Source organism: Pristis pectinata, chromosome 4 (genome assembly GCF_009764475.1).
Source record: "Pristis pectinata isolate sPriPec2 chromosome 4, sPriPec2.1.pri, whole genome shotgun sequence".
Taxonomy (NCBI): domain Eukaryota; kingdom Metazoa; phylum Chordata; class Chondrichthyes; order Rhinopristiformes; family Pristidae; genus Pristis; species Pristis pectinata.
In genome coordinates this window covers 66,035,925-66,063,090 of record NC_067408.1, presented here as the reverse complement: position 1 = coordinate 66,063,090, position 27,166 = coordinate 66,035,925, and the positions used below count along the sequence as shown (strand labels likewise).

The 27,166-nt window shown below is 45.2% G+C and overlaps 1 protein-coding gene across 1 annotated transcript in view; it reads right to left on the bottom strand.

The window, feature by feature from the left end:
- The window catches only part of LOC127569642 (histone-lysine N-methyltransferase SETDB2-like), a 96,776-nt gene that overhangs the window by 35,704 nt on the left and 33,906 nt on the right, over positions 1-27,166 (bottom strand). The window contains exons 13-20 of the mRNA XM_052014441.1: positions 25,079-25,368; positions 24,402-24,490; positions 23,998-24,109; positions 21,671-21,770; positions 16,342-16,387; positions 15,669-15,738; positions 12,820-12,924; positions 2,805-2,938 (exon numbers count right to left, since the gene is read on the bottom strand). Coding sequence (XP_051870401.1) covers positions 2,805-2,938; positions 12,820-12,924; positions 15,669-15,738; positions 16,342-16,387; positions 21,671-21,770; positions 23,998-24,109; positions 24,402-24,490; positions 25,079-25,368 — 946 coding nt within the window. The remainder of the gene's footprint in view (positions 1-2,804; positions 2,939-12,819; positions 12,925-15,668; positions 15,739-16,341; positions 16,388-21,670; positions 21,771-23,997; positions 24,110-24,401; positions 24,491-25,078; positions 25,369-27,166) is intronic.

Below are 27,166 nucleotides of genomic sequence, written 5' to 3'. Positions count from 1 at the left end.
ATTAATAATGCATCAAAAATCAAGTCTGTGGGTGATAGTGTCACTCGGGCCACATCTCTCCCAGTCAGGCCTCAAGCGGTCAAAGGCTGGCCAGGTTTTCCTTGGAATGAGCAAACCTGGTCCTCCATCATGTAGGTAGTTCCAGGTTAAGGTTTCTGGTCAGCCTGGTGAGGGGGTTATTGAGAAGTGACGTTGTCAATAACTTCAATAGTTGATAACTTTCACAGTGCGTTCCAGTAGAGACTGTGAAATTAAGTCAAGTGTGTGTGGGTGTTGCCAGTGGGAGTGCTATGTTGGCTGTCAGCCTGTGGCGTCGTTCTTTGCAGACATCAGAGGAAACTACTTGAGCTGCGTGGATAGGTGCTCCAGTGTTCCTCATGGATTCCCAGAGGTAGATACTCACCATGGTTGTGTGGTGGTCCCAGAGCCAGATTGAGCAACATTTCTCCGCTGTTGGGTCGACCAGGGAAAGTGACGCAGTGTTTATTCCAATGCCCCAGGCGGAATCCCCCAGTTTCACCCTGATCTTGGCTCTGACATTCTGGAGCTGTGGCTGTCAAGTCAGTATAGGCTTTAGAGAATGACGCCAAGGTACTTTGCATTAGATGGTGGTGGAGTGGATGGCTGTGGAATTGGACATGAAGTTCTTCAGATGGAAGAACTGCTGGTCAAAGTAAGTTTGCAGAGGATGTAGATCTGCTGAGAGTATTTCTTCAATAAACTGAAATTCTTTAGCCCGACAAGCTGGGTCAAACATGTGTGAAGAGCTGTAACTTTGTGGAAGGGAGGATGCTGAGGAAAAGAGGGCGATGGGATGGTACCTGCCTGGATTGCTGTGGCTTCTCTGACTTGGCAATGGCCATCAACATGGATTGATATCAAACATTTGGGATGATGCCTGCGCTGTGGGCCTGCCAGTTCATCGGATCTGGGAGATTCCTGAGAATCTGTACTCGGGCCATTTTACAGGCCATTATCTTCCCTGCCTGTCAACATCCGAGTTCACAGGAAGTTATGAAGTGGTGACATCAATGTTTCCAGGCAATGCAAGAGTCTCCGTGCCTTTCCACTTGAGTAAAAAGCTTTTCCTAGTTACATAGGGTATTGTTGTGCCTGTGCAACGGTGCAGAATGCACATTGTTCTTTGCTCCTATGCTCAATGTCTTTATGTAGAAGTTATTTCTTTCTTATGGACATTTGTCCAACCTGGAGGCAAGGCTGATATTGGAAAAGACAGTTCTACAGACATGTATTTGAAGGGGATCCTTGATCTTCCGTAATGTCTTCAATAGATTTAATTCAATAAAGTTACCCTACAAGTGACATGTGGCTGGCTGCACTGTACCTCCACATACTCTTTGGAACCTACTGTGAAGCTCTTCTCACTCTACTATACTGTGTGCAACCTCATCCAGCTTTTCTTCCTGAAAATTGTCCCACATCTTCAGCCATCAAAGCTCTGCTCCCTGGAATTCTCTGCCAAAACCTCTTTGTTCTGCTTCATCTGCCCTCAGGTTTCCAGGGCTGCTCAGAAACCTATTGCTTTGATTCTTCCTTCTTTCACTTTTCCCAATCATTTTCTTAATCCAAATTCATAATTTCCAATTCTCTCTGACCCTGTAAATTGGCTTTGGATGTTTGTTTTGTTATACATGCTATTTGCACAAGTTGTTTCTACAGTCGAGCCCACACACAAACTCAGAGGAAGAGGATCTACCTTGCTGGCTCTTAGTCTTCCAGACTACAGAATCATGACCTGACCAATGGCAGGGCTTCCAATGGATGCTGGAGAATCCCTCCCCCTACAAATGAAAGATTTTGGTAGCTCGCAAAGCCCCATGCTCGGTTTAATGTCTGTCAAGTCCTGTGAAGGTCTTCAACATTCAGAAATATTTAAAAACTGAAGGCACTCCCTGGGTCATGCAAGGGTTCCATTCCTGAGAACTGCCCATAAATCAGAAACATCCATTTTCATAGGAACCCATATTGTATTGTTATACATACAAATGCTATAATTCTTTCATTTCATTCAGTATTCACCCTAACATTTACCATAATTAAATAACTGAAATATATACTGTATCCAGTCACAAATGAATACCACAAAACATTTTACTATTACTATCTTGAAAAATGTATGGGAGAATTGCATAAAGACAGATTTCCACAAATCAGATCATCCGTAACCCGAGCAGTCCTTACATTAAATAGTTATCAAATTTAAAACTTAAAGGCCCATAAAATCATCTAAAAAAAAGCTTGAAAGCACATAAATAAATAAAACATCCAACAAAACTGCAATAAAGTACTTATTCCTCACTAAAATTAATGGGGCTTTAGATCCTAATCTGAACCTGGAACAGTATCCAGGAGTCGAATCCCCTGTCTAAATGTGGTAGAATCTCAGCATGATTACGTTCCATGAGGAATCCAGCAGCAGAGCACTACTGCAAATATAGTGCCTAATCCTGCCAAATAAGTTTAGAACTTTCCACAAAAGTCCAGATCAGAGTTTGGCATGATCAGGAGAGAACTTATTCTCCACTTCAGTAATATGTTTAAGTGTAATCAAGTAATGAAGCAAAGTTAGCACACTAAATATGTCAATGAGTGAAATGACGGAATAATGAGAGTTTAGAAATCTAGAAAGCAAATCACTTATAGAGCTGCAATTTAATTTAAGCTAGGCTCAAGGGTTGACTGTGAGCATACTGATTGGCATCAAACCGATTTCAGGTCCTATTCACGGTCGGTTAAAAACAACATTATTTTCAGATTTTTCCAAAATAAAATGGAAGAGCAACCTGTAAATGCCCAAGACTTCATCTTCAATTATTTTTGCATCATCGTCACTGGCGCATGGGTAGTGATAGGACTTTTTGCAGGTCTCCACTTCACATCCAACAGTTGCACCTTTCCTCCTACAAGATGAGCATTTCTGAAACAAGAACAGAAATGCATTGGAGGTGTGAAAATTCAGCATCCAATTTTCTGGAAATCCTGCTTGTTTGGCAAATGGTTAAATCATTAGCATACTAAGTACTGATTATCAACAGAGCAACTAGCCGTAGACCCGCATCCTCATGAGGTTGGTCATGTGCTAGTGGGAATGGGAGTGGGAGTGTGCAGAGCCAGAGACTGAAGTGCTTAGAGGTTTCAGCTTTAAATTTACCAGCTGAAACTCACTGCATTCTGCTTCTTGCACTGCCTTTAAACTCACCGGGGCTCAATTTCCCAGTCCCTTTAAACTCACCAGCTTCACAAGAAAATTTATTATACTACTGTGCAATATGTTTAAAAAAAAGTAGAATAAAAGTGTGTTGGGGTAATATGAATAACATCCAATAGTCTGGAAAATCTGCTCATCTGGCATCACCAAAGTCCTAAGGGTGTCAGAATATCAGAGTTTTACTGTAGTGTAATTCTTTTTCCTTTCTTTCCTGAATCTTTGGTTATTTTCCCACTCCAGTCTGGAAATTCCTACATTGCACCAAAAATAACCAAAAATCCCTACATTGCACCAATTCCCAGAAAACAGTCAGGACAGAAAATACCACATAAAGCAATGAAAAGCAGAAAACAAAGTTGGTAGCAATTTTGAGACTTGAGAGCTTGAGAACAAGAGCATAAAATAAACCAGTAAAACATTTGGTTTAAAGCACAAAGGGAGTCTGAGTCTGTGGAAGAAAATTTAAAGCATTATTAAGAGGGTCAAACCATTTCTACTGACAGCTGTCTTCTCGTCACACCAGGCACACGAGAAGCAAGGGCCGGCATCACCAACTGCCCCGCCACCCTATCCCACGACACCAGCCCCTGTACCATTATACCCCTAGAGACCTCAAATGGTATCTCAAAGAAAGCAAAGATTATAGTCCTAATATCGGACCAGATGAAATGCTTGACGAGGTAAAAGAGATGGTAGCTGCCTGGTGTCAACAAAATAACCGCACTCAGGGACAAGCGGCGCCTTTAGCTCCTGCCGGAAGAGCTGATGAACCGAACAAGGAGCGAGGGTAGGGGAAGGCGGGGAGGGGTACAAACCAGAAGTATGGCTCAACGGGTGGCCGCTGACTCCTCCACCTCTCCAACAGTTCAGGCTCCAAAGATAATGATAGGAGAAACTGCAATATTAAAACTGTGGACTCCTGCAAAAGCACGAGCCATGGTGGCTGAAGCCCCTAATCCTATAAAAAGACCAGCAGCATTCCTCAATTGATTGGAACAAATGTGCAAAATTTATAAACCTCTCCTGGGTGACTTGCAAACCCTGTTGAAATGTGCCCATGGAAGTTCCTGGCGGCTCTGAAAGATACAATCCAGGTTCCGCCCGGGGAACATGGGGATTGGCGTACAAATGATGATCAGGCTCAACAAGGTAACGAATCCCTGGGTCATTGGCTGGCCTACAGAGGGAAGGAGGCCATTATGAGGGCAGCACGACATGGGGACTTAGGAGAAGTGGCCAGATGCCTACAGAGGAAGGATGAAGGAGCCCCTGATTTTATAGCTCGGTTTAGAAATACATGGGAGGAATATGCAGGGGTCCCGTTGGAAGGAAATGGGCCATTGGCCATTCAGACACTGCTCAATTGCATGCTGCCCCAACAGGCACAGACCTTTAAGATGAGAAATCTGGATTGGCAAGCTATGAACTGGAATCAGATAGTGACCACCTTGGTAAATATGGATCAAGATTTTGTTGGTCTTCAGGATGGCCCTAGGACACACAAGACACAATTTTACCGGCAAGAGCAAGGAAGGGGAAATGGAAAAGGGGGACAGCCTCGGGGACAAAGAAGGGACAGATCCCAAGATATATGTTGGAATTGCTGAAAGAAGGGACATTGGGCCAGGGAATGTTGAAGCACCCCTTGCCAAGAACCTGTAAAGCCAAGGTGCCTCTTTCACCTACAACCACCCTCTTCCAGAAGAATAGGAGGGGGGTGGTGCCAGGGGAGGTGGCGGTGCAGGGAGCGGTTATTATATCACTTCCCCAAGACTCCAAACCACAACCCATGGTAACCCTTAGAATGGGAGACACTCATTTGTGAGCCTTGGTGGACACTGGCACTACCCTGTCCTCTGTATCCCCCTCCCTGTGATTACCCCTAAGCCAGAATAGGGTAGTAACCGTGGGAGTAGCCGGCATTCCCCTGACAGAACCCCTATCGAAGAAGGTCGCTTTGTCTCTGAGAGGCAGCTACATAGAAGAAACTTTGATAATATCCAGAACTACTCCCTTGCCCCTGTTGGGACGCCAGACTGTGCAAACTGGGAGCCACTATTTACTGCTGGCAACTCGAGGGCAACCCCTACACAGTTAAGATGTGCCGATTAAGACAAGAACTCGAGAATCTGACGCCATCGGCTCACACTGAAGCTTTGTGGGGCTTACTGCAAGTGGTACAACACCACTCCCGTGTACACTGCACCGCCTGGTACACAATGGAGGATGATGCTGAATACCGAGAGAAGATGGGCACTCATGAAGGGCAGAAAACTAAGATACACCCAGAACCTTATCTCTATTTTGGGAAGGAAGGACTGGGCATCCCAGTATGCCTGACCACAAAGCAGCAACCCCTGTTCCGCCTGGGACCTGAGTCAGTACCTCATTTGACCCTTGCCATGCGGCCCCCCTATCAGGCGAAACAGATAGGCTCTATGATTAAATGGTTACAATCTGCCCCCATTATCGACCGCATTGGGAATTTTGAATGGTACGGGCCTGAAGAAGGAAGAGTATACCTTCCGGGAATTTCCTGCTAGCTGGAGGACCTCCTGAGTTCCAACGACAGCAACCGCCTGAGTCGCCAGGCTCTACGGGCCCGTTAGCATCGGAAATAGTAAATGCAGACTTGTGGGCCCTTCACAAGACACACGTAGGCCAAGTACTTAGTGCAAAAGACCACTGTGTCAAGCTAAAAAAGAATGCTGTATTACCATGTGTCAGACAGTATCGACTGGCCCCCAAGGCAGAAGAAGGCATAGCCCCGATAATAGATTCTCTGCTCCAACAAGGGGTTCTCAAGCCTACTGTCAGCCCCTGTAACACACCAATACTGCCTATACCCAAAGTTGGACGGCCTAATGAGTGGTGTTTTGTGCAGGATCTAAGAGCTGTAAACAACATTGTAATTCCCATAGCCCCGGTGGTACGTGACGTTAATATGATTCTTTCATCCATTCCATCTGGACTTGTGTTCCGCCTTCTTTTCTATTCCCCTCCACCCGGATAGCCAGTACCTGTTCGCCTTCACATGAAAGGGGCAGCAGTATACCTGGACTCAACTGCCCCAGGGGTATACTGAAAGTCCGGCCGTGTACGCCGCTGCTGTTAAACATAACTTAAATGAGTGCCACCTGGGAGGAAATTCCAAATTGATACAATACGCCGACTACCTTTTGGTGACGTCACCTACCCTAGCAGATTGTGTAAAAGACTCAGTGACCCTACTCCAGTTCCTAGCCGCCTGGAGTCATAGAGTGGCTAGATCTAAGCTACAATTTTGTCAGCCACAAGTACAGTACCTTGGATTTGCTTTGAAGGCTGGGACTTGAGAAATAGGACCGGACTGAATACAGGCCATCCTACAGATACCACCGCCTAAAACAAAGAAAGAGGTTCTTTCCTTCCTGGGGACGGTCGGCTATTGCCAGCAGTGGATACACGATTACCGTCTACATGATGCAGTCCTCCGCACCGCCACTGCAAAGGAAGCACCCGTGCAGGTAGAGTGGACTCCGGAGCAAGAAAACACATTCCAGGTTCTCAAGGCAGCTGTAACGACAGCCCCAGCCTTGGGGCTCCCCAACTATGAACGCTCTTTTCAGTTGCGTGCCTGTGAATAAGGAGGGTTCACCACCGGAGTACTCACCCAGAATCATGGGGGTGGGAAAAAACCAGTTGCTTACTACTCTATGGCCCTCCCCGCAGTGGTATTGGGAATGCCTGCTTGTCTCCGCGCAGTAGCAGCAACAGCCATCATTGTTGAGAAGTCTTTGCCGCTGGTTCTTGACCACCCCTGCGAAGTGTGAGTGCCTCATGCTTATACTTACCGCCAATCACCCGCAGTCAATCCTGCTACTTTTGTTCCGGAGCCCTCTGAGGAAGGCGAGCATGACTGCATTGCTGTGGTACAGCACTCCACTTCCCCCAGAGTGGATCTGCAGACAGACCCTTTGCCAAATCCAGACTTGATCCTTTTTACTAATGGGTCTTCACATAAGCCAAGAGACGACTTACTTCTTGCCGGCTATGCCGTGGTGGATCCACTCCAGACAGTGGAGGCCTATGTGCTGCCTCAGGGCACTTCAGCACAGGCGGCAGAACTTTTTGCCCTAACCCGAGCTTGTATAATGGCTAAGGATCAGACAGCCAATATATATATGGACTCTCGCTATGCCTTTGGTGTCATTCATGACTTTGGCCAAATATGGAAGAACAGAGGTTTCATTACATCCACGGGAAAGTCCATCAAACACTCCCAGCTAGTGTTAAACTTGCCCGAGGCAATTCAGATGCCCAAGCAACTAGCGATTATTAAGTGCAAAGCACATACCAATGCAACAGACGAAATTTCCCAGGGGAACGCCCGCGCTGACCAGGCAGCCAAAAAGGTGGCAGCCGCACCAAAACCATTTCTGCAAGCCTTCCGCACCTCAAGTAACCCTCCCATCCTTGTTTTAGAGTCCTCTGAATTATAGGCAGCATAGCAAAACTCTAGTCCACAGGAAAAACGGACATGGGAGAAGGCACAATGCCACTATAAGGATGGATTTTGGTTTCACCTAGATGGGCGGGTGGTACATCCACGAAACCTGTTTTTGCCCGTGTCGCCTAGTGCATGCACAGGCACAAATGGGCAAAGGAGGGATGCAACATGCAATTGATCAACAATGGTATGCACCCGGCATAACCCCGACCATACAGAAAATCACTCAATCCCATCTGATTTGTCAGCAAAATAACCAAGGACTGGGGGCAGCCAAGTATGATCACCTCCCGATGCCTAAAATGCCCTTCGAAAATTTGCAAATTTATTTTGTACATATGCCCCCAGCCTCGGGATATAAGTATATGTTGGTAACTGTGGACATGTTCACCCGATGGGTGGAAGCCTACCCCACACAAAAAGATGATGCTCCGACTATCCATGGGAATAAACAGTGACCGAGGTACTCACTTTACCGGCAGGATAGTGAAAGATTTAGTGCAGGCCATGAGGTTTCAATGGAAATTGCATACTCCCTACCAGCTTCAGTCCTTGGGGATAGTGGAAAGGGTGAGTGGGGAGTTGAAGAATGCCCTATCCAAAGTGTGTCAGGACAATAGCTTGTCATGGCCAGAAGTTCTCCCTATAGTGTTGTACGATGCGAAATAGGAAGAATAGAGCTACAGGAGTGACTCCTCATGAAGCCCTCATGGGACACCCAATGACCACAGGGGCCAGATCTCGAGTACGTGCCAAAAAATTGGCCCTAATATGGAATGATGAGCAAACTTTGGCCTATGCACAGGCCATATGTAAAACAGCAGCTGAATTACATGAGAGGATGAGACAAGTGCAGGCGCTCGTTGGAGATGCCCCTATACATGCATTCCAACCAGATCAGGTATATATACATAAAAAAAATCTTAATAAAGATTCCCTCTCTCCTAGGTGGAAGGGCCTCTACACTATGCTGCTAACGACCCAAACGGCTCTAAAGGTCGACGGGAAAGAAGATTGGATTCACGCCGCTAGATGCAAAAAGCATCACCCACCGAACACTGACTGACATTTTACACAATATCTGTGGAAGATATTGGAAAAGATGCAGTGGTTAGGAGGGTTGGTGATAGTAGGAGGGCTGGTTTCAGTTGCAGGCAGCAGTCATTCTAAAACCTTCTTGTCACTATGTCATACATATGTTAGATAGAGTGTTGTGCATGTGGAGCGTTGAGGTTATGCTGTAGTCAGTTAATGAAGAAAGTTTCGTCTGGCCCTGAAGTCCCGATGGTACCCCAAATGGTAAGAGATAAATCTAGCAAGGAACACTGGTGGGGTGAAGAGGTGTATCCAAAGAAAGAACTTTCCCCTCTGGATATGACCCCCTTACGAGGAAGAGGAAATACCATATGAGGAATGTTGATCTGAAAGATCAACAAGGAGGGAACTGTGGAAGAAAATTTAAAGCATTATTAAGAGGATCAAACCATTTCTACCAACAGCTGTCTGTCCTTGGTTAACTGCCAGCTAACTAACCTTATCTAGCCAGCTTGCTTGCTCTCAAAGAAAGACATGGGAACTTGTCTTTCTTTGGAATCATTGTTTATAATCTATCCTAATGCTGCAGGCAGAGTAATTTTTAAGCTGATAGGTGCTTCGGGTTATCGCCTAGAACATGCTGAGAAATTTTTGTATTTGTGTAAATGTTTTTTTGTCATGTATATTTTAACTATAAAAATGAGTGTAATCTTTTGCTGAGTAGAGTTTCGGAACTCCGCTTTTAGGAGTCTGAGCTCTCCATGATATCATGCTACAATAAAGGCTTTCTGAAGCAGACACCCTCCGGGTCCGAGTAATCCTTTTCCGCAACAGAGTCAGATGTAATCATTGAATATGTCTGGAGTAAGTTTAGTTTGTGAGGAGTCTAACAGGCCTGTCGTGACTGGTTATCAAACAACAGAGCAGTTATTATCGGAATGCGATCTGCGAGAATTGGTTGAAGGGTGTGGTGGATCAAACTTTGTGCAGAAAGTTTTGGACTATACTCTTTGAACCAGGATTGTATTATACTTTCTGAGGGAGGCGAGTGAAATACATTTGAAAGAGTGATAAGTAGCAGCAGCATCAGATTGATTTGAAGACAAACCATGGGCTGATCACCTTCTAAAACCAGAGGTGTAATCACCAGCTTTCTTGCTCAATACATTGAGGGACCTGCTAGAGATGGTGCAACACTGGACCTCCCCCTGGGGGAATGAGGTAGGGCAAGTGGCAGAAATGTCTGTCAGCGAGCACTTTGGGTCCAGTGACCATAATTCTAGGTTTTAAAATAGTTATGGAGAAGGATACGACTGGTTCACAGATTAAGGTCCTGAACTGGGGCAGAGCAAATTCTGCAGCCATAAGGCAGGATCTTGCAGTGGTTGATTGGGTGAGATTGTTTACAGGGAAAGGAGCACCTGCCAAGTGGAAGGCCTTTAAAAGTATGATGTCAAGAGTTCAGGGCCTGCATGTTCCTGTTAGGGCGAAGGGCAAGGCCGGCAGGTTTCAGGAACCCTGGTTGATATTGAGGCTCTGGTTAGGAAAAAGAGGGAGGCATACATGGTGCATAAGCAATTGGGAACTAATGAATCTCTTGAAGACTACAAGAAGTGTAGGGGTGCACTTAAAAGAGAAGTTAGTATGGCAAAAGAGGACATGAGAAGGATTTGGTAGGCTAGGTGAGGCAAAATCCCAAGAGAGAATCAAGAGGGGGAGAAAGGCCTTTGACAAGGTCTCTCATGGCAGGCTAGTCTGGAAGGTTAGATCTCATGGGATCCAGGGGGAGATAGCAGATTGGATTCATAATTGGCTAGGGAGAAAATAGGTCCCCTTAAAGATCAGCATGGCCGTCTGTGTGTGGAACCAAAGGAAATGGGGGAAATGAGTGGTTTTGTCTTGGACCACATACACAGCAGGGAGGAGGTATTGGAGGCCTTAAAGTGCATTAGGGTGGACAAGCCCCCCCAGGGCCTGACCTGGTGCATTCTCAGACCTTGTGGGAAGCTGAAGGAGGAATTGTGGAGGCCCTTGCAGAGATTTTTGCTTCATCTCTGGCCACAGGTGAGGTTCCAGAGAACTGGAGAATGGCTAATGTGGTACCCTGTTTAAAAAGGGTAGCAAAAACAAGCCAGGAAACTACAGGCCAGTGAATCTGACATTGGTGGTGGGTAAATTGCTGGAGAGGACCCTGAGGGACTGGATCTACCAACATTTGGAGAGACAGGGTCTGATTTGAGACAGTCAGCACAGATTTGAGTGTGGGAAGTCATGTTTAACCGATCTCTTGGGAGTTCTTCAAGCAGGTAACTAAGAAGGTAGATGGTAGGGCAGTGGATATTGTCTACGTGGACTTTAGCGAGGCCTTTGACAAGGTCCCTCATGGCAGGATAGTCTGGAAGGTTGGATCACCTGGGATCCAGGGGGAGATAGAGGATTGGATTCATAATTGGCTAAGTGGTAGGAAGCAGAGGGTGATGGTTGAGGGTTGTTTCTCAGACTGGAGGCCTGTATCTCGTGGTGTGCCACAGGGGTTAGTGCAGGGACCTTTGTTGTTTGTAATTTATATAAACAATTTGGACGTGAATATACTAGGCATAATTAGTAGGTTTGCAGATGATACCAAAACAGGTGGTGTTGTAGATAGTGTAGAAGGTTATGAAAAATTACAAGGGGATCTTGATCAGCTAGGTATGTGGACCAACCATTGGCAAATGGCTTTCAATCCAGATAAATGCGAGGTATTGCATTTTGGGAGATCAAACCAGGGTAGGACTTCTATGGTGGATGGTAGAGTACTGGGGAGTGCAATGGAACAGGGGGACCTTGGAGTGCTAGTGCATAGTTTGCCAAAAGTGGCATCACAGGTAGATAGGATGGTGAAGGAGGTATTTGGCATGCTGGCCTTCCTCAGTCAGGGCATTGAGTATAGGAGTTGGGAAGTTATGTTGCAGTTATGTAAGACATTGGTGAGGCCGCACTTGGAGTATTGTGTACAGCTTTGGGCACCCTGTTATAGGAAAGATGTCATTAAACCAGAAAGAGTGCAGAAAAGATTTACCAGGATGTTGCCTGGACTTGGGGCCTGAGTAACAAAGAGAGGTTGCATAGACTAGAACTTTACTCCCTGGAACGTAGGAGATTAAGGGGTGACCTGCTAGAGATATACAAGATTATGAGGGGCATAGCCAGAGTGAAAGCACATAGTCTTTTTCGCAGGGAGGTTGTACATAGGTTTAAGATCAGAAGTGAGACATTTAAAAGGGACATCAGGGGCAGCTCCTTCACACAAAGGGTGGTGCATATTTGGAATGAGCTGCCAGAAATAGTGGTTGAGGCGGGCACATTAGCAACATTTAAAAGCCATCTAGATAAATGCATGGATAGGAGAGGTTTAGGGAACAAACAGGGGCAGATGGGACTAGCTCACTGGGCAACACAGTCGGCATGGACGAGTTGAGGGCTAAAGGACCTGTTTCCATGCTGTATGACTCTATGACTAAATTTTTCCCCATTGATAAGGTTAACTGTTACTCATTTATGCAGTTTGATAATGATCTCACTTATCAATGACTCAACCATTAAGTCAAAGATATACCATTAATATATAAAAAAAAGCACAAAAGGTGGTAATTTCTCATGGTTCACTTGAACGGTTACACTGAATCTCAGCCCATAAGAAGGCCCCCGCACACTCTCTACTCAAAGTGATCATCATCACTGATTACTCATCACTACTCCAATAACGATCTAGCACCTCAATGTTTCAATTCAATTTCACAAGTGCCATAGACTGGCTTTGATCCTATGATTCTAAAGGAAAAAGTTCCAAAGTTTATCCTTTCCGCTAGTAACTGTTTTAATATGAAACATTAAGTTTGTATTGCCATAAATATAAAAGCCTTCACCTACAGTAATAATTTTCTATTTTCAAGTTTCAAAGAGCAGGTTTATAGATATCACAGTAAATTTTGCCTTGAAATATACCACAACTGCACTGGCACATCTTAGGTTTCAATCCATGAGTTACTCTGACTAAGGGTACATATAATTATTGAAATCTTACCAACTTGCTTCCTCTTTTAATTTCCTTTTTTATATCTTTGAGATAAAATCCACCAAAATCATCAAAATCTTGAGAATTTTGATTGACAAGATTTGAAGAGAAAAGCTGAAAAGGAAAATCAAAGAATATAAATGTATCGCAGATACTCTAAGCCAGGGATGCCCAAATGTTTGTACATGAAGGGCTATTTTCAAGTTAAAACAGAAGGCCATGGTTCAAAATTGCTGCTGGGACTTCCAGGGATACAATGTGCTGGTAAATGGAGTTCAATGGACATGTATGGGGGTTGCTAGGCGATGTAGAGCAATGTCAAATTGGTGTGCCGCCACCGCTTGACATTGTTTGCCTCAGTGGAAGGCCAAGGCTGACTTTAGCAGGACATACAGGCCTTGATCTTGTGTCGGTTGTTTCTAAAGTCCAAGGAGTCTACTTTCCTCCAGGTAAACTTTTTTTTAAGACTACATCACACCATCACCCTCACTGCTCTTCCTTCTTCCTCTGATCCTCCGCCTGAAACCGCAACCCTCCCCCCCACCACAACCCAAACCCAATCTCCTCTCAAGCCTTCTCCTCATCATATGCTCAGCTGCCCACTCCCATGCTCTGCCCAGTGGCATTTCCTCACACCCCATCCCTGCTCTGACTATCCATATTTTCCCAACCAGGTCATGATTCTCACTTTGACCCTACCCATTCAAGCTCTCAATCCTCTCTTTGACCCCACCTACCCCTACTTCCAAGTTTCTGTCTGATTCCTCCCTCCAAGCCTTCTATCAATATTTCTGACTTCCTCCTACCATCACAATCAAAACACTTGCCGCAGCTCCAAACCCACCCATCTCCTTCTCCAACTGCTCAGCTCCAGAATTCTGACAATCCCTTCCTCCTCCACTAATTGCAATAATCTGCAAGGCCCTGAAGAAAGAGAGGTGGAATGGGATGAGATTCCTCTACGACACACAGGCAGAGTCTCAACGGGCCATAACAATTCCATGATTCTAAATTCTATGGCTGTATAATAACAACTTTTAACCGATAGAGAATTGAACTATTAAAAATCTGTGCTACTGAAGATACAGGTCCTCCTCAGGTTATGACAGGATTCCATTCCCGAGAACTGTTCGTAACCTGAACAGTTTGCAAGTTGGAAAGGCAGCTGCCCGGCAATATCGTTAAATAAAAACAAAGGCCAACCGAGGGCAACGTGCAGTTAAACCAGGGCGTTTAACTCAATCATTCAGATTTCTCTGCAAGATGCAATGATGTTGCCGCGAACCAAGTTCCCACACAGCAGAAGATGCCTGCAGTCCCACAGCAGCCGGCAAATCCACTCCACCAGTCTAACACTTGTTCATATGTACAGGTTGTACACAAGCTGGGTGCTCGTAACCTGGGGGGGGGGGGGGGGGGGGAACCTGTAATTATCTCATCACAGAAGTTATGATGATATTCAAAGGAATTGAAGGACAGACCAGTGCTGAAGATCCTCTGGTTCCCATCAGAACATTAGGCATTGGGGGTCTTTGGTTTGGAATTCATATATGGAAGGTTCCCAGAGATAGAGCACAGGACAGAGAAATTCAAAAGGATCATATGGGTGAACAATAATAACAACAATGTGCCATTACTCAGAGGGGAGCTTATTGAGTGGCATGTTGGTGCAGCAATTAGTGCTGCTGTGTCAAAGCCCCGGGGAACCAAGTTTGATCTTGACCTATGTGTGGAACTTACATAAGGACATAAGAAACAGGAGCAGGAGTAGGCCATCTGGCCCATCGAGCCTGCTCCGCCATTCAATAAGATCATGGCTGATCTGGCCGTAGACTCAGATCCACCTGCCTGCCTTTTCCCCCTAACCCTTAATTGTCGTACTATGCAAAAACCTATCAAACTGTGTCTTAAATATATTTAATGAGGTAGCCTCTACTGCTTCCCTGGACAGAGAATTCCACAGATTGACTACTCTCTGGGAAAATCAGTTTCTCTTCTTCTCTGTCCTAAATTTGCAATGTTCTCTCTGTGAATTTGGGTGCAAAGACCAGAACGTGGAAGGTTAAAAAACATTACAAAATCATGAATAAAAAGCTGGGCAATGGCAGATCCTTCAGGTGACTGTAGATCTTAAAGTGACAGAGAGCTGATAGTTTAGTAAGGTGAACAGAACGGCAACTCTGTACCCAAGGCAACACTAATCCATCAATAGCAGACCTAATGATGTGCCAGATCATCATTATCATCCTATTGGTGTGACTCAGTCAGAAACTAACCTGGCCAACATCGGTGTCTTTGGGAAGTGTGGGATGGGGTTCGATCATGTAGGGGGAGCCTTGGAAGCAAACTTAGTCCCACGAAGCAGTTTCCCAATGCAAACAATTTTCTTCCTCACTAACCTCAGTTCCGCCCCTCCCCGCTTTAACTAATGCTCCACCCAATAGTTAAAATTGACTCGGACATCCCACGCATGACCTTGGACCCCAATTTGCATGGATTCACGAAGTATCCACCCAACTCAGGCCGGCTGCCGGTGGGATCACACCTTAGAATTTCACGGAAGGCAAGCAGCCTTTGCTACCTTGACTATTAGGGCTCCTGACAGGCCAATTCGTCCAGTTTAGCCCCCGAAGCACAATCTTTAAGGGTGAGTTTGTGATCCAATCTTCAAGAAGCTATATTCTGCAGAGTTGAAAATGGATGAAAAAGTTGGAAGAGCCACAAAAATGGCAGCACTGACAAAAAAAATCTCCTTCGGGGCAAATGCAGTGAGGACACACCAAGTCCTTTCAGCCGAGAAACCAAATACTCGAAAGCACCCACGGGATTTCAAACATGCCACAGTAGCCTCTACCTACCAGGCAGTTCTGATGCACGGCGAAGTTGCCATCAGTGAAAAGTTTCCCAGTTAGGATGCTTTCTTCCGTCCTCAGACACAGTCCACATTCTCCCATTTTGGCTCAGTTCTTGTCGATCCGAATGGCACTCACAGCGGGTGGGATCTCCCTGCCAGCGATGGGCCGCTTCCGCAGGTATCAAATATCCTTGTTATTGCCACTCAGTTGTGCGGGTTTTTTTCTTTGGTGGTTGGGTGGGGATGGGGGTCGGGGTGGGGAAAGTGGTGCATAAATGACTCCTACTCGCCGCTTCGGTTTTGCATGGGTCAGTTTCGATTTCACACAAATGAGGCCTCGGCACAGAAAGAGGGCAGGCGCAAGTCGACGCTCATGATCTCACTCGGTCTGGCAAACAAAATACTGTAACCAAGCAGTCGAAGGAGAAGCATTTAACCCTTCTATTTGCATACGTTGTCACTTCCTCTTGCTACTCGCACTCCGAAAAAAACACATCACGTCCGTACCGCCGTTGACTGCTGCTATATTTTTATATATTGCAATCCTTTATTAACCAGCAGCTGCCCGTTAGATGAGGTGGTGGACAGTAACGCACAGTCACTAAGTCAGAAGAACCGAGGCTTCAATTTATAGATTCTCCGCAGCATTCCCTTAGAGACAGTTTTTCTCCACTTACCGAGTGCCTTTAGCGTGAATGTCATGCAATCTGGGCATTATGCTCGCTGAGGTAAAGATCAGACCCAGACTGTAGATTCAGGCAATCACATAGTTGTAATTTCAGTCCCCGGTAAAATCTACTTCACACTAACACCCCTCCCTCTCCAATCCCGTCGGGGGGGAAGGAGGGGGAGGGAGGGAGGGAGGGGGGGGGAAGGGAGAGGGAGGGAGGGGGGGAAGAGAGAGGGAGGGAGGGGGGGGAAGAGAGAGAGAGGGAGGGAGGGGGGGGAAGAGAGAGAGAGGGAGGGAGGGGGGGGAAGAGAGAGAGGGAGGGAGGGGGGGAAGAGAGAGAGAGGGAGGGAGGGGGGGGAAGTGAGAGGGAGGGAGGGAGGGGGGAAGTGAGAGGGAGGGAGGGAGGGGGGAAGTGAGAGGGAGGGAGGGAGGGGGGAAGAGAGAGGGAGGGAGGGGGGGGAAGAGAGAGGAGGGAGGGGGGGGAAGAGAGAGGGAGGGAGGGGGGGGAAGAGAGAGGGAGGGAGGGGGGGAAGAGAGAGGGAGGGAGGGGGGGGAAGAGAGAGGGAGGGAGGGGGGGGGAAGAGAGAGGGAGGGAGGGAGGGGGGGAAGAGAGAGGGAGGGAGGGAGGGGGGGAAGAGAGAGGGAGGGATGGGGGGGAAGAGAGAGGGAGGGAGGGGGGGAAGAGGGAGGGAGGGGGGGAAGAGAGAGGGAGGGAGGGGGGGGAAGAGAGAGGGAGGGAGGGGGGGGGAAGAGAGAGGGAGGGGGGGGGAAGAGAGAGGGAGGGAGGGGGGGAAGAGAGAGGGAGGGAGGGAGGGAGGGGGGGAAGAGAGAGGGGAGGGAGGGGGGAAGAGAGAGGGGAGGGAGGGGGGAAGAGAGAGGGAGGGAGGGGGGGGAAGAGAGAGGGAGGGAGGGGGGGGAAGAGAGAGGGAGGGAGGGGGGGGAAGAGAGAGGGAGGGAGGGGGGGGAAGAGAGAGGGAGGGAGGGGGGGGAAGAGAGAGGGAGGGAGGGGGGGAAGAGAGAGGGAGGGAGGGGGGGGAAGAGAGAGGGAGGGAGGGGGGGGAAGAGAGAGGGAGGGAGGGGGGGAAGAGAGAGGGAGGGAGGGGGGGAAGAGAGAGGAGGGAGGGGGGGGAAGAGAGGGAGGGAGGGGGGGGAAGAGAGGGAGGGAGGGGGGGGAAGAGAGAGGGAGGGAGGGGGGGGAAGAGAGAGGGAGGGAGGGGGGGGAAGAGAGAGGGAGGGAGGGGGGGGAAGAGAGAGGGAGGGAGGGGGGGGAAGAGAGAGGGAGGGAGGGGGGGGAAGAGAGAGGGAGGGAGGGGGGGGAAGAGAGAGGGAGGGAGGGGGGGAAGAGAGAGGGAGGGAGGGGGGGGGAAGAGAGAGGGAGGGAGGGGGGGGAAGAGAGAGGGAGGGAGGGGGGGAAGAGAGAGGGAGGGAGGGAGGGGGGGAAGAGAGAGGGAGGGAGGGGGGGAGAGGGAGGGGGGAGAGGGAGGGGGGGGAGAGGGAGGGAGGGGGGAAGAGTGAGGGGGAAGAGGGAGGGGGGAAGAGGGAGGGAGGGGGGAAGAGGGAGGGAGGGGGGAAGAGGGAGGGAGGGGGGAAGAGGGGGGGGAAGAGGGGGGGGAAGAGGTGGGGGAAGAGGGGGGAGGGAGGGGGGAAGAGGGGGGGAAGGAGGGGGGAAGAGGGGGGGAGGGAGTGGGGGAAGAGGGAGGGAGGGAGGGGGAGGGAGGGAGGGGGGGAAGAGGGAGGGAGGGAGGGGGGGAAGAGAGGGGGAGGGAGGGGGGGAAGAGGGAGGGGAGGGAGAGGGAGGGGGAGGAGAGGGAGGGGGAGAGGGAGGGGGAGGGGAGAGGGAGGGGGAGAGGAGGGGGAGGGGAGAGGGAGGGGGAGAGGGAGGGGAGGGGAGAGGGAGGGGGGAGAGGGAGGGGGGGAGGGAGGGGGGGAGGGAGGAGGGGGAGAGGGATGGGGGGAGAGGGATGGGGGGAGAGGGAGGGGGGGAGAGGGAGGGGGGGGAGAGGGAGGGGGGGAGAGGGAGGGGGGGAGAGGGAGGGGGGGGGAAGAGGGGGGGGAAGAGGGGGGGGGAAGAGGGGGGGAGGGAGGGGGGGGAAGAGGGAGAGGGGGGGAGGAAAGGGTGGGAAGGGAATGGGTGGGAGGGGGAGAGGGAAAGGGAGGGGAGAAGTGGCAAAGAACTCGCCAGAGGGGAGGGCTCCCTAAAACTGGAAAACTCAATGTTCATGCCATTGGGTCGTAGACCACCCAGGTGGAATATGAAGCTCTGTTCCTCTAGTTTGCTTTGGGCCTCAACCTGTTGTGGAGAAGGCAGAGAATGATACATAGACTAGTGCCTTGCTCAGTGCTCAGGCCAAGTTCCCAGGAACAAGAGTACAATAGAATTTGTGCTGAAAGGGATCAGTATAGCTTTATACAGAGATGTGTTACCGACAGCATTGTTGTACCAGGAATCTGGCATGAACCCCTGCCCTGCTGCCTGTGCTTTCACAGCAATGAATCACCCGTAGTTCAGTGTGGAGAGGCTGCCTGTAATGGCTAGAGTTGGGCAGGCTGAGGAGAATCAAGTAGCTACTCAGCGCTGAGATACGCTGCATCCTAGGTGATGCTATGGTTTGTTGGTCGTTACCGAGGAATGGTAGCAGCTGCTCTATCTGTTGATCAATCCTCCAGATCCAATGGCTTCTCTGATTACCTCCTATCCTGTGATGGAAGCTGTTGTTTCCCCCCTCTCTTTGTGTGGCTGCACAGCTCTCTCCAGCCTGGAGACTTCTCGATAGTAACATGAAGAGTGGTTGCTACCCTTTGAGCTTGTGCAGCCAAGGCGAGTGAGGGAGTGGGGGCATTATAAACAGTATTCTTTGAAGGCCACCACATCAGCATTAATCATAAATCCTGGTGGTCCAGTCAAAGACCCACAAAAATGAAAAAAGAAATTCCCTTTCTCTCTAACCCAAATTTCTTTACGCTTCATCTTGCGGCCTAGGTTTCTGAATCACTGGAAGTCTTTGTTTATTTGGTCTTACTTTTGCAATTTAAAAGTTTCTCAAATTAAAATTTGGACTTTTCATTAGATTTTCTTATACTCAGGAACTTGGCTGTTTCCCTTTCTTCCCTACAACATGGAACTTCATCCTTGAAGTTAAGTTCTTAAACTACTGTTACTTTTACCATTATGACTTTATTCAATCATCTTTGTATGCAAAATCTCATTCCATATAACTTACATTATGTGGAGTATTACCAAGATTTAAATACATTATAACATTGCATCATCAACCATAAAATCAAAAATTAGTTTTCATGTCCTTAACTATATGTGATGCTGCCTTTAATTGGTCCAAGTCCCTCCTGTGCTACTCCACAGTTTTATCCCAAAGTATAATAATTAAATTTTACTTCATTTAATGATTTCATTTATTAAATAGATAGCCCATTTACATACTAAGAACTGTTGCCTTTTTACTGCCAGTCAATGTGATTACTGGTAACTACACTGCTATTTTCCTGTTCACAGTGCAGACCCACATTAAGATAGGCACATTATCTGCAACAATAAAGTGAGGTACAAGTGGGGGAAAGGAAAGCTACAATTCCCTTTGAAGTAACATCCTGATCTTTCACCTTGAGATCCTCATCCATTTATTCACTCACAGATTTATCAACAATCATGCACCCATTGTTTGGAAGTGTTTCTTGGTGACAACTTTCTAACATCTGTTTCTTTATTATTCCTAGACTCAGGGTGCACTGGTCAATACTGCCATTGACCTTTGGGCCATCTCACAACACCATTAACGTACAGTCTAGAAGATGCAGTTAGTGAGGAGGAGATGCTGAGATGAGGAATTAAAATCCAATGTCCACAGTCACAATGCCGCCATCAATAGCAAAGCCATTACGAGGTGACTTTGGACGATTATGCCATTTTATGTTGCCAGGTGAAATGCAGATTTATACACTGATCAACAGTATGGTGCATACATAAACAATATAAGGTAGACAATGCAGATCTTCAAAAAACTGCAGATACTGGAAATCTGAAATTATAAAAGAAAGTGCTGGAAAAAGCAGATCAGGCAGCATCTGTGGAAAGAGAAACAGTTAACATTTCAGCTTGAAGATCCTTGGTCAGAGCTGGGAAAGCTAGAAAACAAATTAGTATTAAGTTGCAGGGAGGATTGGGGACAGATGGACAGGTCAAAGAGAGTATTTCCATTACAACTAAGTCTGGGTTACCCTGGGGATAAGCTGTAAATGAGGTTATCTAGTAAATAGGTTAATGAGGCCAGTGATGGAGATAGAACATAGTCCTTTGTTCATAAAAAAGCAAGATAATGAGGGTATCGGAGACTGAGGATACAAAAAGGTATGTAAAAGTTGTGAAATGCAGGGCAATAGGACATGCCCAGCAGGTCAGGCTGTGCTGATGGAAAGAAAAACTGGCTCAATAGGAAAGATGGATGCCCTGGCCCCTTCTGATACAGAGGAAGCAAGTTACCTAAAGTTGTAGAATTCAGTATCGAGTCCAGAAGGCTGCAGTATGTCCAGATGGAAGATAAGGTGCTGTTCTTCAAGCTTACACTGGACTTTATTATAACAGACAAATAGATCAAAGCAGGAGTGGGAGTTTCACACCAATGAAGCACATGCTGCCTTTTTGGAAGCTTTGTCTTTCAAGTGAAATGTCAAACTGATGCCCCACCTGTCTTGATGCTCCAAACAATCCCTAAAATTCAGCATCAAGCAGCCAGGGAGCAAGTGCTATCATATGGGATTAGTTATGCATGGATATTTGATGGCCTGCATGAACAAGGCGGGTCAAAGGACTTGTTTCTGTGCTGTACCATAACTTTATGATAAACCCTGGAGACAGTGGAACATGTTTCCTCATCTTGATAGCCACCTTTCCCTACAGCACACATCAGCAATAGTATTCAGCACAGTGTACTATTGCCTCCTTTGGGAAACTTTCAGTGCAACACCACTATCTATGACTTATGGAATGACATCAAAATCTAGGTGTATAGCTAAACCATCATCCACTGTCTTTATCATGTGAAACATGAGTGACTCATTGACATCAGTTGTAGAACTTGGGAAATGATGCTTCCATTGAATCCTTTGCATTGAGAAAATCAATGCAGAACATGTGTTCTTGCCAAAACCAACATCCCCAACATTAAGGCAATAATTCTCAGTATCAACTCCAATGGCATGGACACTGTGGACACAATACCTGACTTTCAACCCTCCAAATAAGCTTTGCAATCCAGCTTAATCACAGCCAGAGAACCTATGGCAGTCAAAGCAAATGCAAAAAAGGCCCACTGAAGGCATACCTTGGCAAGCAGTGTTATCATGAGCTGGGAAGCACTCGCCACCAAATGATGTCAGTGCAGTTAAAATGTCCATCAAGTCTGCTTCAGTGAAAATCTTGCTCTAGAAAAGGAAGAGAATGTAGAAAGGGAAACAATTCAAAGCTGAAAATGTTTGCAACTTGTGCAGATAGATCTTCGGTTGCAGGAGCAGATTAAATGATTCAAATGCAACCAACTTTCAGTTTATATTTCACACACAATGTTTTAACAAAGAATGATAACATCAAAAATAAAGACTAATATCAACAGATAAAAATGACAATTCATTGGAAATGTTGCAGGAAGGATACAATATGAAGGAGACAGGTTAGTCCAATGGGTGCAAAACTCTGCTCATATTTTATTTCTCTCTAGTTTACTGAATATATTAGAAGAGACAGATCAATAGAAAATAGTAAAATTAGTGACATTATATATAATGTTAGAGCTTTTAGAATGATGTAGTAACCATGCTTGGCATTTAAGTTCACTCAACAAGAACTCAATTTGCAATTAACAGGTTAGGAAAATAATTTACGTAGTGCATTTCACATCCTCAGAACACGTCAAGGCAATTCATCTTCATAGAAGTATTTTGTTTAAAAAGTACCCAGCTTTGTAATATAGTAAAGATTTCCTAATGTGTAACATTTGTAAGCAGAAGTTCAAATCTACAAATTCTGTGCATCCACCACAGCATAATTCTTTTTAAAAATTATACTTCCTAGTTTACAAACAAACACTTAATTTCACTCCAGAAATTAGAAATAGCAATTCTGAAACAAATTAAAATAAATACGAATCAAATATAAAATAAAATTCAGAAAACAGAATTGGACTGAACACAGCTTAACATAAAACATTTTTAAGAATGAACAATCTACATTGTGTATAATAAACAAAATACAGCTGTGCGATTTAGTGAAACAAGATATTCTGGTTAATTCAGTTAATCAAAACTAGTGGCAGAAATGAGCCTTTACTTTTAAATTTACATTTATATATTTCTAAATTGATATGTTTTTCATTAGTTATTATACAATCAAAAATGAGGCATCAAGTCTCCACAAACATGGAATCATCTTTTGGAATATGTACTATTTCAAGACTGGGATTTTTACTGATGATATTTCTTTCTTTGGTCTTGAAGCTGGAAAATCAAAACCAAAGTAAAGTTATACACCACCAGTCCTACTGCAGAGACAAACTTGTCTTCACAACTTTCCTGCGCTCATAAATGGGGCATGACCCATATACCAGCAAAACAACTGTAGAAGAGGATTCATTGTGAATGACTGATCCCACATTTGACCAGAAAACCTGCAACCTCCATCAACGGTGCATTACAGCCTTATGCCAGGAGTGCAAGAATAAACACAGGATACAATGGATTTAAACAGAATATGCTGGAAACACTTAGTTTTTTTGATTTCCATTTACATGTGGAAGGAGAAACAGAGCTGAAATATGTACTGTTTCCCTTTCCACAGATGTTGCCTGACCTGCTGAGAGTTTCCAGTATTTTCTCCTTTTATTTCAGATTACCAGCATCTGTAGTTTTTTGATTTCCATTCACATTTGATTTAAAGTCATTAATTTTAATCACAACTTCTTCATTCATTCATCTTCTCTCCTCCTCTTCCAAATCACTGGTACTGATCTCATAAATGAGAAACATGCATGTACTTCACCCAAAAGGTTAAGTTTCTTTTGTAAATCAGTGATTGTCACTAGGTTATTTGACCAAGGTGTAGGGTTGGACATGGACACTTCTTCCCCCAGCACCCACCAACTCCCTCCACAACCACCCCCCCCCCCACCCCGCCCAAGCAGTTTCCACTATAATCAATGAATAACACACAGGAGTGACAAAGCAACCTTCAACAATTTAAATCAGGTAATACCTCAAAGCAGAAATCACAACTGAAGCCTACTGCTGTGTAATACTAAGCACAATTAACTTGCCATCCTTTAGTCGCACACAGAAAATCCATCTTTCTGTGCACAGGCTTTAAAGTCATTGTAGTCTTATGATAATCACAAGATCCATAAATTCAATTAATTTCAACATTCAAATTCCAGAAGTCCAGGTGCAGGATAATAAAGACAAAAGTACAACAATTAATTGTCCAACCAAAATGTAAGAAAGTGGTGAGGTTTGCAGAATCATTTTAATTTATTTATGACATATGAGATTATATTCTTATTTTGGTTCCCTGTGAATGAAGATACCTTTGCTGGAAGAACCTAGAGAATTATATATCCATTTCTCAACCCCATAAAGATGAAGCTGGATAAAGGCATCACACTATAAGATTTCTGCATTTGATGGATCCACAAAAACATGGAATTTCTTCTTCGGGTATGGTTCCCACTGAATAACTGTAGTCCCATGTCAACTCTGATCCTGCTTTAATATACCTAATGAAAACAGGCAAACAATGAATCTCTAAATTAGGGAGCAGGGGGCCTTCTTTGTTAAGAGAGCTTTCAACCAATTACAATTGACAGAAGTTACACATCAGGATCAATGACATGGTTAAATATGGTACAAAGTTTGATCACTTTATATTATCCTTATTAAACAAGTCCAGAGTAATAAATGAATTAAAGCCATACGCCAGCTGTTTTCTGAAATTCTTATTAAAATAAATCTATCATTAATACATTTATCAAATAAACATTGTGCATTTGTCTATTAGTATCCACTTACCTATTGGTAAAAAATGCCACCCAGGGGAAATTCTTATCATGAGTATCTACAAAAACACTTTGCACCATGAGGTTTGGATCACAGCTATGCTGTAAACAAATAGATGAATACAAGATCAGAATACACAAACCAGGACAAGCCAACTAGGAAAATAACATTTCATGGAACACAGGAACTGTTATCAGTGTATATAATTCAATCATACAAATTCAGCCAAGCTTAAAAAAAATTGTAACAGATACCAGAGAAGTGAAGAAAGGGAAGAGTCAGAGACTGATTTGATGTAAGTGACACCAGGGTGGAAACTGGCTTCAAAGATGACAAAAAACAAGTTCTGTATGTGAGCAGGAACCAGGACCAATACAGTGAATGGACTGGAAAAGAGGAAGCACAGCTCCCAGTGGGACTGAAACAAGGACTGTTCTTTGAATCCCAAAAAGATTCAGGCTTAGCTTGGACCTATGCAGGATCCCAAAGCTACACCTTTGATTTGGAGGAATTTCAATGCGAGATTGAGTCCAGCCAGGTAAAAGAGGGTAGTGGTCGAGGGAAACTGGTTGAGCCCTCAAAAGCAGTAGTGAGATCATCCTGGGAAATTCATAAAATTCACAAAGTAAGATGTTTACTTCTAACAAATGTTTTGCAGTTTTTATTTCCTGCAATTATAGGTTACTTACATTAAGGAAACGTCCTATGTTTCCTTCTTCTGTGGCATCCAAAAAATAACAGCAATCCCCTTGGTCATCACCTTTACCAATTCTGTGTAATTTTGACACCAGTCCCTTGTGATTGTTATCTGGAATCAATTTGTTTTGTGTGTTTGCATTTTCATTGTTTGTGTTATTTTCTTGTTTATCCGTTTCCTGTGGAGTTTGTTGAGAGAACAATGGACATTCAAAAATGTTTCCACTTAAAGGGGTAGAGTGGCTTCTTCCATAATCATCGCTGCTCCTTTTTTCTGTGACTCCTATAAAGTTACAAATTTATACAGTTATTAAGTCAGTCAGGCATATTTCCAATGCTACCTTTCAGCCAAACAAACTATCAGTCAGGACACATTTAGTTGCAAACGTGGGGTGCGCCTTGGTCGACTTCAATACCTGCTCAGCAGTCATCTGAAAATAAAATCAAAATGTTCCACTGTACTTCAAATTAGTACAGAGAAATGAGGTGGTCTCAATGAGAAGACAGGACTTCATTTTCACAGTAGCTGCATGCTGATACTGATATAAACCAAAATAGACTGATGAGAATGAGATTAAGTTTTTCCTCCATGTCTGCCAGCCATGCCAATTCAGTGTTAGGATGACATAGCGGTCTCCAGCTTTCATGGCTTTTCTATCCTGAACACTTCTCTCATGTGGTGCTCAATGAGTCGCACTATTCATCAACTGACAGATTATGTTAGTTGGTTGCCCATGCCTGTTGACTGATATGAAATGGGAGTCTATATCAATGACTGCCATGACTACATCCTTCTACTTGTGTACCACTGTCACCATAACAGTGGGTGTGTTCGTATGCTGCTAATGGACAAGTCTGGGATGTCAGATGATAAAGACCTAATTTTGTGAATATGGCTTTTTAGTCCATAGAATACAGGAATGGAATTCTGATATACACCCAGATGTTTATGAGGAGGATTTTGCAGGGTTTATTAGACTGGGAGCTCCTCTGTCATATCAGAATTTGAAATTAATACAAAGTGGTCCATCCTGTTCATCATCATCATGCTACTATGCAACTGTTTCAGAGGACAGCTGATTGTTACAGGCCTGGAGACAGAGGCAATAATGGAAAGTTTCTTTCTTTAAAAGATGTTAGTGAACCAGTTTGCTTTTACTTCAATCCAACAGTTTCAAAGACACCATTGTAGATATTAGTCCCCAAAGTCAAATTTTTAATTTTAAAGTAAACTATATTCAAATGTATCATGGATATTCTGGGATTTCAACTTGCAAATTATGAGTCCAGTAATACAAGTACTATGGCATCACCTGCCTTGCACACTATAAGGGATTACATAAAAAGAGAAAAGCCTATCAAAAACAAGTTTGGGAGTGGGGTTGGGGGAACCATGTAAAACTGAATGCCTTGGTTCCAGCAATCTTGGGACTGCAAAATGCTTCACATTGCTCCTTTGATGAGGGGATGTGGTTAAGGATTACAATAATAGAAGAGGCTGTATGCTTCAGTTTGCAAAAATAAAACAGCCGTGTGGTTAATGTCACACAGGAAGCATATAGAGAAGATAACAAATAATCCTTTGAGCTGTACATGCACCTTCAGTCTTGAGAAAAGATTTCCTGTGCCCTGAGAGTCTAGAACAGAGGCAGCAAGTGAAGAACCTGCCAAAATATTTGGAACTGAGTAACTACAATGGATTAAAACTACAAGGTGTATGGAATTGAAAGCAGTTGCAGAAATGTACACAGAGGCATCATCACTATATGTAAAAGGTGACTGAAATCACATCAGATCAGTTAGTTAGAGACACTGGGGAACAGCAGGAAACCGAACAAACAGTACAGAATTGGTAATTAACACCACTCTGATGAAAGATTATTAACCTTAAAAGTTCAATCTCTTTCTCTCTCCACAGATGCTGCCTGACTATTTCCAGCATTTTCTATTTTTTATATAATATTGGAATTGGTCATTAATATTTCTTTTTGCTGGCTCTTGCAAATTGAGCAGTAGTGCTTATAATGAATGGGCTTCAAACCAAACCAACCTTGATCCAATGATCTGCACTGCTGTTACAG